Consider the following 12,753-nt stretch of genomic DNA (forward strand, 5'->3'; position numbering starts at 1 on the left):
AAGCAGTGGTATCAACGCAGAGTACTACATTAGTCCTTCTTTTAAAAGAAATGTGGAAAATTGTGCAGTCTTTTTCAAAAACGGGATCTCATTGGATCATCAAGCCTAGGGCATGTTCCGATATACACTGCCAGTACTGAAAAGCTATAATTTACGTATATTATATATTTTCAGTACTAGCAGTAATATCGGAACATGGGGCTAGTCTACAATTAGAGTCGTAAGAAATTGACCAATCACAATCGATTAATCTCCTCGAATACAATTGTGATTGGTCAATTTCTTACGACCATATTGGACCATCGGCTGCGTTCCAACATCCGATTGTGACATACGTCGTATTGTAGAACGGACCTAAAGGTGACATGTAAACGTATGCATATATAAAAGCATGTCCATATGTTGATAGACGGCAACTTGTTATTTTATTTTATTCGATAAAATATTAAACTCTTACGTGCAAAGAACTAAGCATAAATTTTTTTGTATCGATCAATATCCCTGACCTGTTATTATTCGAAAAGATAATCAAGATATCTTTGTAAATTTTTGGTCATTGCTTATTAAAACTACTTTGTAAAGTTTCATATTCGTATGTAACCTGTAACGGCGCTTAAAAATATATAGATTACAACTGAACAACTGTGAACTGTGAACAACAAAAATGGCGTATCGCGGTGTGAAGGGATCTGATCCATTTGTGTCAAAAACTTCGCGAAATGAACGTTTTGCGCAAATGTCAAAGCAAGAACAAATTATTCAACAAAAAAAGTTGGAAATTCAAGCGAAAATGCAAGAGCAGAAAGCAAAGGAAGCAGAATGTATGAAAAAGTCAAATTCGTCAGTCTCGACCACAACAATTAATAAAGGCAATGGTCTAAAGTAAGTCTTTTGAGCTCATCATATGTTATTCAATCAATTCGATCCCGGTGAAGCATATATAATTTACTCATTTAGTATCTGTACAATTATCAATTAAAAAGTATAAAGAATAGAAATAATTATTTATTTGCGATCTATAGGGAGGAAGATGAAAAGTCTATCGCATCTCTTTCTATGAATGTATTTGCCAATGATGGTAGTTTTCTCGATCAATTTAAGAAAATAGCAAATAAAACAACCAGCAAGCAAGAAATTCAGCAGGATAAAACTGAAGATTTGAAAAGAAAAGATGAGAAAAATTATGAAGCTGCCAGAGAAAGAGACAAAGAAAGAAAGCGCGATAACGAAAAAAATAGAGATTGGGACAGTAGAAGAGATCGTAGGAGAAATGATTCGCGTTGGGGAAGAAGTTTGGATAGAAAACACAGTTCCTCCTCGAGTCCGTCACCTACAAGGCGGAGATCGTCGCCTAGTCCTGAGACACGGCATAGCTATAATCAATCACAGAATGGACAACGTGCACAATTTAATCAATTTCCAATTCAAAGTAATAATCATGCCTCTTCCATTCCATCTCTCATGTCTCAACCGGTGCAAATGCAAATGACAAATATACCGCCCCCGAATATAAGAAACTTGACACCGAGCGTTCCATCCACACATTTGCAAAGGATACCAGTGTCGAAGAATTTTAACAATTTTACAAATATAAATGATCATTCTAACAATGTTAGAATGCAAATTGCACCGCCGCATATTATACGTCCTGCTCTCCCTATCCAAAGCATTCCGCCAAACACAAATGTTCCACCGCCGAACATGCAATTGTCCCAATCTATGCCCAATTTATCCCAATCAAACTTACCTTCTTCATCGAATGGACAACAGCACATGATACAAAATCCACAACAATGCAACATACCACCCCCTTCGTGTAGCGCTAACTTACAGCATCCAAATATTCCACCACCTAATATACCACCGCCGAATATTTTACCACCAATGTCGCAAATGCCACCAACCATGATACCTATTACAGGCTCACAAGCCATTGTGGTGACAGTACCAAACGTAGCCAATGTTCCACCTCCAAATGTGATAACATCCATGATAATGTCAGCACCTCCACCAGTGCATACTGTACCATCGACGATTAATTCGGTCCCACCACCAAACTTGAATATTCCTCCACCAAATGTTCCACCTCCCACTGTCATTCCTAATACAGCACCATCACGTGGTCTTATGTCCACTGGCTATGCTCTTTCTAATCAGGTACCTATCTCAGTGGGCCCCCCAAATGTTCAAATACCACCACCTGTGAGACCGCCGACTAATCTACAGAGTTCTGAACAACAAGGTACGATATCACAATTAAGAAATATAAATATATATATATTTTTTTTTTGTAACATAGTAACATTATAAAGCGCAAAAGAGATTTTGCTTCTCATCTCTTGTGCAGTTTTAATATTACGTATTGTTGGAAAGATTATATTTATTTATGAGACATGGTATTTTTAAATGTTATATATATATAATTTTTATTTCTATTGGAATCGTATGAGTGTGTGTGTGTGTGTGTGTGTGTGTGTAAAATATAAAAGTGCGAATTGAGATATTATACATAGTGTCTGACAAAAGATTCTAAGTGTGTCTAGTAGAGGCTGAGCAGCTGGCACGCATCGTGGCTGACTGTGGAGATGAAATTGAACAAGAAGTGCGAGAGAAGAATGCTCAAGATCCTAAATTATGGTAACTACTGTCCTCACTGGTCCTTAGTATTTCCATCCCCCATTCCTAATTTGTAATACAATTAATACTTTTATAATATCTCTCTGAGATGTTTTTTTTATTTTATAGGATATTGTACAAATTTCTATTATACAGTTCTTAACAATATCTCAGTAACATAGAAAGTTGAATACACAACTTTGTTAATTGTCTGCTTAATGTGAATTGTTGCATATGCAGATATATGTGCTTGCAATCCTGCAAATATCGATTATTGCAAAGATATTCGTTTATTATAAGCAATATGCGCGCGTGTATACACATATTTCTTACATTCTCTCTTATAAAGCACAATTTACATAATATATATTCTAAGCCTGATAAAATTGTCAATAATATATGCATTTTTACATTGAATATAATTTTTTCTTGCAATCACAATAATGGTATTACATACATATATATTTAACACATTTTCCTACGACTTAAGAAAATGTTGAAAATTGTTTTTATTACATTTTTATTATAATAGAATTATTCAACGTACTCTGCTAAATATAATGGATCTGTTCTTTTTAGTTGAACTAGTGCTACTAGTTCAGCTAAAAAGAACAGACCTAATATTTTATGTATACATAAAAAAAAAAAATGCAAAACTATGTGAAAATGTTACAAAAGATATAAATTTTTATAAAAAAGTTTGAGATAAAATATGTAATTTTTTTCTTATTGAATTTTTGTATATTTGTATATAAAATTTGTAAGCATATATTCTATCTACATCTATCTATCTTTTTATCTATTTATTTATTCTATAGGTATTATATCTTTCACCTTTTATATATATTTATTTTTTCAAGTATACTTTTTCTTATTATTTTGTTTTTAACATATTCAGCAAAAAAATAATATATTTACATAAAATTGATAATCAGTTGAATATAATAAAAATAGTATATAGTATTGACACAATAAAAAGTTCTAAAGTAGTTTTATATATATAAGAAATTTGCTATTTATATAATAAATATCGGTCTATCGGATGTCTGTGTTGCATGAGTAATGTAAAATGCTTTATATTTTATAAGTTATAAATTTTCAATATAATGTGCAGTGTAATATATTGATAAAAAGAAATGTATTTTCTTTTATTTAAAAAATTTTATTATATATCTCTTAAGTTATAATTGTATATATCTTTTGGAACATGCTACATATCCTTTTAATCTTGTGTTATTTTTTATTTTTGGCACGTATGTGCATATATATATATATATATGTGTGTGTGTGTGTGTGTGTGCGTGCATGTGTTATGTAGATACACACGTGTGTGTGTGCATACACATATATATATATATATATAATACATACATACATACATATACATTGCACACATTTTGAAATGTAGATGTAAACTAAATGTAATATGTTATATCAATGCTTCTAATTTTCATTAATCCAACTAAAACTTTATATTTTTTGATATGCATTCTGCTATACCTTTATTTCAAATAAATCTGAGCCATAATTACATAATTATCATTGACATAAATAATATTAGTACCTCCACTTAAAAATTTAATAAAATTTTATGTAAATAATGCAACAATTACATCATTTTACATGCTAACTGCTAATATACTGTTTTATATAGATTTACAAACATTATGTACAATATTACAGATACACTAGTATCCCGAAAGATAATGACAGACATTGTTAGATATGCTTTATAATAAAATGCATGATTTTTTTCCAAAATTTCTCAATTGAAGACGATATCTGTATATTGTATACTTGACTGTATATTTGACAATTGGTACCAACGTTTAATATTATATTTTGTAGTGTACAACTTTTAATTGTTTTTAGATATTAGGAATAGATATTAATTAGAAGTTAACAAGTTTAGTCATGAATCTTTAATTAAACTCGAAATGAATAGCAATATTCCAGCGAGTATCGTACGATACGGGATTCCAGTGTATCAGTGATTAGAAAATATCACAATTTCAATGAAATTCAATCACAGTAATTAACTTGTTTATATTTTTGCCTTTATTACGTGTGTGTGTGTGAGTGTATACATGTGTGTGTACACACACACACGCGCACGCACACATACATACACGTAATATACATATATATATATTTATTTTATTTTATTTTATTTTATTTTTTTTTTATGAAAGTTTGTATCTAGGAATACATGTTACTAGACAGCGTTTTAAGTATCATTTTAATCAAGGTTTCTGCACCAAAAGCAAAGTGCAGCGTATCTGCAGTACAGGGGATTGGTTTCAAAATTACGTGCGGAGAAGCCAAAGGATAAGGATAAGAAAAATAGTGGCGCAGAACTTTATTGTCCCGAAGAAGCTCTTAGTGACAATGACGAAACGGATAAATTACAGAAATCTTATACAACTTCACATGGTGAATAAAATTCAAATAGAGAGAGTAAAATTATAATTATATTCTTCTGAATATAATCAAAAATAAGAGCAAATTCAAGCGCAGTAGTATTTTATCAAATATCTTGAATGATTTTGATGATACTTAAAATAAAAAAGTTTTATTATATACTGCGTATACGCTGTTGATAGCAGATCAGCCAAAGGACGATAACAGGGAAGAACGGAAAAGAAAAAGACGTAGCCGTTGGGGCGATCCGGATGCCAAAGTTCTTACAGAAACAAGTGTGTCTTCTGGTAACAGGCCAAATGCTGTATTTTCTCAACCTGGTATAGCTATACCGGGACAAATTGGACAACCCGCTGTCATAATACCTTCTGGCTCATCGAAGAGTCAAGATATTAAATCAAAAAATCCAATGCTTACTAAGATTTCACGAAACGATCCGGCACTTATCCATTATGCGAGACAGACATTTGGTTCGCTCGATCTAAGTGAAGAACAATGGAAGAAGGCAGAGGATCATTACAAGGTAAATTATTGTTTTTTTTATACACATTGATTTTTTTTTTATATCCACATTAAGGCTCCTGGGTGCTCACCGCGGCCATATTGGAATCGTGACGTCAGAGGCGAGAAATAACACGTTGAGATTTCTTAGATGCCATTTCTAAATAAAAACATATTTGCATAAAATAACACTTAAGATCTCTTTAATACACTTCTGAAAAACTATTCTTTTCCCTTGACAGTCAATCAACAACCGTAAAATGATCGAGATATCAGACTTTGACATGCGGAATGACTGCGCATGTGCAAAGACCAGACGGACTGGGCCTCATAATATTACTTTTTACAGCTGTTGATTGATTATAAAGAGAAAAGGATAGTTTTCGGCGTTTTTTAAAAGTGTATTAAAGAGATCTTAAGTGTTATTTTATGCAAATATGTTTTTATTTAGAAATGGCATCTAAGAAATCTCAACATGTTATTTCTCACCTCTGACGTCACGATTCCGACATGGTCGGCGAGGTACCAGGAGCCTTAACAAGATGAATATATGTTTCAGATAAATCTCTTGTATCAAAATCTCTTGAGAAAAAGGGAAGAAGTGAAACGTTTGGAAGCACAAGGGAAACATAAATACGAATATGATAGCGATGAAGAAACGGAAGGTGGAACTTGGGAACACAAACTGAGATCTGCTGAAATGGAGGCGACACAAATGTGGGCCGAGGAATTAACTGCACAAGCAGAAGGCAAACATCACATTGGCGATTTTCTGCCACCGGACGAGTTAAAAAAATTTATGGAACAATATAATGCCGTAAAGCAAGGAAAAGAACCTGACTTGAGCGATTATAAGGAATACAAGTTAAAAGAAGATAACATAGGTACATTCCAAGAACCTCTCTTTGTATGTGTGTTTATTTTCATTATTTATACAACATGATTTATATAAAACATAAAAATTTGATAATTATATTTCTAGCTTTTATTAAATAAAATCTTATTCTTCTTAAATTTGTTTAAATTGATGGATCTTATAACTTAAACTTTTTTATTTGTAGGATTTCAAATGTTACAAAAGCTTGGGTGGAGCGAAGGACAAGGTTTAGGTAGCGAGGGTAGCGGTCGTATTGAACCAGTTAATAAGTAAAGTTCTAATTTTATACATAGCAATATTATTAAATTAATAGTAATTTATTCTCGTTGCAAATATTCACAAATTTTTGATCAATAAATGTTTCTAGAGCAACAAATAGACTCGATAGTGCAGGTTTAGGTTCTGAAAGGCCAGATGGAGTATCTAGGGACGATGATGAATTTGATGCATATAGGAAACGGATGATGCTTGCATATAGATTTAGGCCTAATCCACTAGTAAGCACTATCCTTGTTTCATTAAATGTCGGGAATGTGTGTGCAAGAGTTTATATACATATTTGTTATACTTAAACCGTTATTTTTTTTCTTTTTTTTTTCAGAATAATCCGAGAAGACCTTATTATTAAGAGATGTAACTCTAAACACACATATTCTTTTTATTACAGGACAATATAGAGTAGATTTTATTTTGTATATTTAAAATTGTATATATTTCATTTTAAGATACATCTCTTATATAATTTTCGCTTTTCTCCGAATGAAAACGTTTCAGAGAAAAATTGCTTTGATGTATTCAAATGAGATATATTAATATAGAGAAATTTAACAAACAAAACAACTGAACAAAAGTTATATTCTACATATTTTTTTTTCTTTCCTTTTCTTTTGTTTTATTTCTTTTTTTTTTATGTAAGAAAACTTGCATCTTTTCTCGGTTATTTGGTTTCTCCATGGATGTGCCATCGATTTATCTTTTACGAAAATTTTACCATTATTTATATACAACCGAAATTTTTCACGACCTCACACACATTAAAAGTGATGGCGATATTTGCATTCACAAAATCTATATCTTAAATTACAATGTAAGAAATCCCTAAAAGGAAAACGAAAATCCACAATTCTTGCAAGTTCACGCGCGTACATGTGCGCATGTATATACCATTATCAATGAAATTTCTTTAATAAAATATATTCTGTTCAAATTCTGATTATATCTATATAGTAACCCTTTTCCCTGTACACACACGCACACATGGATCTTCTGGACCAGAATAAGTTTAATACTTTGCATTTTTTTAAATGCAAGTATTAATTCATACATATATTAATTTATATATAATTTTTGTCGACAAGATCTTTGAAAGTGCCCTTTATCATATTTTTATAAAAGCTGTCATTTTTTAATCTTTCTTCGAGCATACTTGTATCATATGCAATTGGTATATCGCTGTCATTAGAAGTAAATAAATGTAAAACGTAAAGTGCCATTCCCGCTGCATATTTCCCGAATCTAATAAAATGTTGAAATAATATTTTGTAAGGGAAGAGAATGTTAGAATCGTAACCGTATCTTTCGAGAAATTTGGATAATGTTTCATAATATTCATTTATCAATTGATTGTAATATTTGCTTCTTGTTTCCTGTGTACAACAGCAAAATAGTATATAAATTAAAACGGGCGACGCGTAACGACATAACTGAAGATCTAGGAAACGCAAATCATACGGAGTCTTTCCCTCCTGAAATGAAATGGATAGTGCGGAAAATATGTCAAAGCATATATATATATTAAATATGTATGTGTACTGAATTATAATGTTAGAAAGCAAAAAACTATTTATCGTACATATTTTATAATAATAGCTTCGATATATTCATATACATATATATTTATTAGATATATATATGTATATATCATCGATGAATATCTAATAGATTTGAGAATAATATTTGAATATATAGAGAGAGATGAGGGAGAATACCTGATCATATCTGAAGAGCATATTGTTGGTCCAAATGTCACCGTGATTTACAACGGCGTAAGGTTCAGCAGTTTTTCCATCAGTCGCATCAATCATATTCTGTAGTATATTATCTGCGAATTGTTGGACCCGTTCGGAATAATGTTTATCTTCATCTATATAATAAATGAAAAGAAGAAAAGAAAAAAAATATTGTAATACGCACGCTTAAATTCAAAACTCTTGTCGAGAACTTTTGAGATTTAAACAAAGCAAAAGTTATTACCTTTATTACAATGTTGCTGAGATTTTTGATAATACCTCCATCATCACGAGGTTGTTGAAAAAATACGGGTTCTTTCATCTGCTTTAATTTGTCGAAGTCTGTTGGATTCGTCAAACGCGTGATAAAGCTAATATACGCATGAAACTCGCCTAAGCATCGGAGTGTCAAAATGGCATGCGGATAATCTAAAATTTTTGAATTTTTCATTACAAACCCTTGCTGCGTTAAATTTTCCAACATCAATACCTACAATAAATTTTATGCAGTTATTGAAACATTTTCTTCTTGTATATAATTATTTTTTAAAAGAAATATATAGATCCTAATAATCTGCTCTTGCGCATATAATAATTATATATGATAATGATGACATATGTAAAATTTTTGAAAATTTATAGAGAAGAATAAGAATTGTAAGTGAAATAAGTAACGATCGCAATTTTACCAAGTCATGTGTTAATTGTGCAATGATTAAAATATTTTTTTTATTTGATGATTTAAGATTTTAAAATTAGTCATCCATTATTAGCGATATGGTCCATTTCCTATATATATTATACATATTATATGTTTTATCAGTTTTATGCATACAAAATTTTTTTATAGAGAAATGTCAAAATCGTATTACGTATCAAAATCACGTATCAGGCTCTTTAAGCAAATATCTATGTGTATGTATATATATTATATAAAACCGTATATATATAATTATCAGCGGTTTCATTATCAAACAATTGCTCTACTATCGCACTGTATATATATGTGTACTTGAGATAGAGACAGATTATACATATATCATATATCTTATACTGTTGAATATAAAGCACACGAAAAGATTCCAAAAAACACATTTTTGTCTTTCAAGTTGATTTTGTTTTTATTGTTGCGCCTTGTAAACTTTGAGCACAGATTTTCAAATGAAAAATCATAAAATATGAAACGCTTATTTCTTTCTTGTCGCTTATTTCTTTCTTGTATAAATGATACACATATATATCTAAAATAATTCAATTTAAATTCAAATTCTAAATTAAAAATTCGAAAATATTTTAAAATGAAATAATTTCCTTTAATCCCATAAAAGATTCTTTCGTAGATGATACATATAGTATAATTTAATTATACATATAAATCTTACTAAATGAAGGCAATCTATATAGAGTATGTATTTATTATTATATATGAAACGTATTGTCTTAAAAATGTATCTATATATATACATGTAGAGTACAAGTCAAATAATTTCGGTCAGATGTAACAATTGCTATATGTTACGAATTAAGTTACATTTGCGATAATTTTATTTTTAAATTTTTGCAAGCATGTAACATTAAAAAAAAAAATTATCATACAATTATCCTTTTTAAGAGGATATTTAAAAATTTTATTAAATAATTGCACTATACGCACATATCTTAATAATTGCATATTACATATCTTTGCGCGTAAAAAAAAGAGAAATACACACACACACATATATGTATATAAAATTTACATGTGATTATTTGACTTGCACCCTTTATATAAACATGTTTCACTAGCATTTATTTAGCGATTATTTAACATTATTTAACATTAAACACATAGCAAGTACAATATACAATTACCTCTTTCCCGGGTTCATCATTAGCATAATACAAAGTAGGAAACCGATAAACAATTTCACCATATTCTTTTAAAGTTTTTTTAAAGATAGGTAATACGTCTCGATAAAAGAATACTTCACGCTGGAACATTTTTGTAATCCTGATGGATAATAGAATCGAGTCGGATGTTATTGGCGTAGTCTTCAAAATAAGCTCGATATTTTTGGTTTCACCATTTTCGATGTGATTCAATTGTGATACGATAAATAAGGCCAACATAATTATCGCCTTTATTGGTACCTTTAGTTATGAAATATAGGAACTGTCAACTTGGTGTTCTTTATATACATTTTTAAATAATCATGTAACCGTTTATTTAGAGAAATTTCTTCGTCTGCCATTTTTTTCTCTCGCCTATTTGTTAATATTTTTATCTTGCAAATAAATCTGCAATTAATATATTATTTATTGCAGTAGGATCTAAGTATCACATTTTTATCATAAATGTCATTAAAATATGGGATTAAATAAATGATTCTATAATGCGACACAAACTTAGCTGGTATAAACTCGAAACATTACTGAGAATATTATCAAACAGCATCACTTATATCACTTTCGTTATCGCATTCTCGGTTCCTAATCTGCGTGTGACACGTCACACACGTTACAATGCATATTATACACTTAGAAAATACGATAAATATCTCAACACAGTTGAATATTAAATAAATCTCTGTATGTTTCTCTCTCTCTCTCTCTCTCTCTCTCTCTCGCTCTATTTTTTAAGTATATAATTAAGCATTTGTATTTGGCGCATACTCGTTAAAAAGAGGTTGTTCACTTTTAACGTTACATGTAGAAACGAAACGTTCGTAAGATATAGAGCTCTGTATATGTATAATGCTTATATACATATATATGTATATCTGTTGAAGTATTTTTACATCAAATATAGAGAAAGGAAGAAAAAGAGAGAGGAGTGAGGCGTGGCGAGATACTGACCACCATTTCTCTAATTAAAGTGCCTTTACCCATTTTCAGTCAAGAAATAGTATTTAATATACTTGCCAGTACAATAGTTCTGTGTGCCTCGTAAAGATAAAAAATGTGAAAAATCCTATTTCGAGATTCCTTATTTCGAGATTACTTTGCACATCTTAAATATTCTTTTAAACAACTTAACTTATTAATTTTATGCGCCAAATTAACACTTACAATTAATGTAATTATTTTATTTAGTATATATGTCGATAATAAAAAATAAAAAATTGACAATTGAAATATATCTATATTAAATATAATAATATACCTATATACAAATCTGTTGGCGCAAAATAAAATTATTAATTAGAAAAGATTAATAAAATGAAAAAAAATTGATTACAACAAAAAATCTTTATATAATAAACCTTTATATATAGTACAGCAGCGCTTTTACACGGCGACCCTATACAATTTACGAACTTATCAACTTGTACTAGCTTGTACTTACGTAATCATGATGACTTTCATACGTTGCACTTTCGTTTTCGAAAGTGTGATGTAATCACTATTTAGATAGAGGAATCCGATGAAATCTAAACTATCGTCATAAAAATATTGTAAAGTTTGGAAAAGTCTCATAGCATTATGAAAATAAAGATTAATGAAGACGCTTAACATTGTTTGGAATATATTGTAAGAGGTACATACTGCGTGCGAATTGTGAGAATATATCATATTTTTCGCATATATATACTTTTATAATTTTGCACACACACACACACACACACACACACACACACACACACACACATTATGAATTCTTGATATAATTTTTCAAATTTTTCGCATTGTTTAATTGTATTTGCGACAATTCTGCTGCACTTCAAAACTACACGTCCCATCTTTATTATATATATGAAATTTTAATTATAATTGTCACAAAATAATCTTGCATCTTCGCATATCGTACATATCTTGCATATTTTGATCGATTAATGAGATATTTTATGATCAAAAGCACCATGTATTTTTCAAATATATGAATTGATTTGCGAGAGCCTATGTATTTTCATCAATCTTGATTGCTCAACGACAGATTGAGGGTATATACATAATAATCTTGGAGATTGTATCATAGCGGGCTGGAATATTTCAAGGCGATATAACCATTCTCCGACAGAGAGACGTAATTCGTGATTCGGCCTTACTCCAGTATCCTCAGTATTATAAACGAATAAACTTCGCGCCTGAAGCTGTCTCGATCGTTTTGTCTCGCTCTCGCGCTCTCCTTTTATAATCTTTCCAAATAAACGACGCAATGAACTAGTGAGATTGTTGATAGATTTTGGTAGAATCAGTGCCGATCTCTCGCGTACTATTTCATTCTTAATATTTCTTTTTTATTTTTATTCTTTCTTATATTTTTTCTTCCATGTAATTTTCGTAATATATTCGATTCACTACGTGTACTTCTTTGTTTCCTTTACTTTCCCTCGTTATCTTTACCTTGTG

The 12,753-nt window shown here is 30.3% G+C and overlaps 1 protein-coding gene and 1 pseudogene across 3 annotated transcripts; one reads left to right on the top strand and one right to left on the bottom strand.

Annotated features, from left to right (window-relative positions):
- The first annotated feature begins 444 nt into the window (after window positions 1-444).
- On the top strand, window positions 445-7,622 carry LOC145934738 (uncharacterized). 2 transcript variants are annotated; one of them, XM_083035457.1, is made up of 9 exons: window positions 445-882; window positions 1,023-2,242; window positions 2,535-2,637; window positions 4,865-5,049; window positions 5,220-5,560; window positions 6,098-6,422; window positions 6,600-6,684; window positions 6,783-6,912; window positions 7,017-7,622. In XM_083035457.1, the coding sequence occupies exons 1-9, from the start codon at window positions 665-667 to the stop codon at window positions 7,041-7,043; spliced, it is 2,634 nt and encodes an 877-aa protein (XP_082891583.1). In that variant the 5' UTR covers window positions 445-664; the 3' UTR covers window positions 7,044-7,622. The 2 variants fall into 2 exon arrangements, with proteins under 2 accessions (XP_082891583.1, XP_082891585.1); XM_083035459.1 differs by having other exon boundaries at window positions 446-882; window positions 5,223-5,560.
- LOC145934739 (uncharacterized) lies at window positions 7,281-10,846 on the bottom strand (annotated as a pseudogene). Its single transcript, XR_014425100.1, has 4 exons — window positions 10,276-10,846; window positions 8,647-8,914; window positions 8,404-8,558; window positions 7,281-8,157 (listed from the first exon to the last, which is right to left on the bottom strand). The product of XR_014425100.1 is annotated as an uncharacterized LOC145934739 (transcript).
- Between the last annotated feature and the right edge of the window lie 1,907 nt (window positions 10,847-12,753).

This window comes from Prenolepis imparis, unplaced genomic scaffold (genome assembly GCF_030444845.1).
Source record: "Prenolepis imparis isolate NDT839.2.m4 unplaced genomic scaffold, iyPreImpa1.0 SCAF_4, whole genome shotgun sequence".
In the NCBI taxonomy this organism is placed as follows: Eukaryota; Metazoa; Arthropoda; class Insecta; order Hymenoptera; family Formicidae; genus Prenolepis; species Prenolepis imparis.

Bases quoted from the DNA above. Each gene is read 5' to 3' on its own strand.
- LOC145934738 (XM_083035457.1), top strand. From the start codon at position 665: ATGGCGTATCGCGGTGTGAAGGGATCTGATCCATTTGTGTCAAAAACT. The intron at 2,243-2,534 runs GTACGATATCAC...AAAGATTCTAAG, and splicing joins ACAGAGTTCTGAACAACAAG to TGTGTCTAGTAGAGGCTGAG. The intron at 6,913-7,016 runs GTAAGCACTATC...TTTTTTTTTCAG, and splicing joins GATTTAGGCCTAATCCACTA to AATAATCCGAGAAGACCTTA.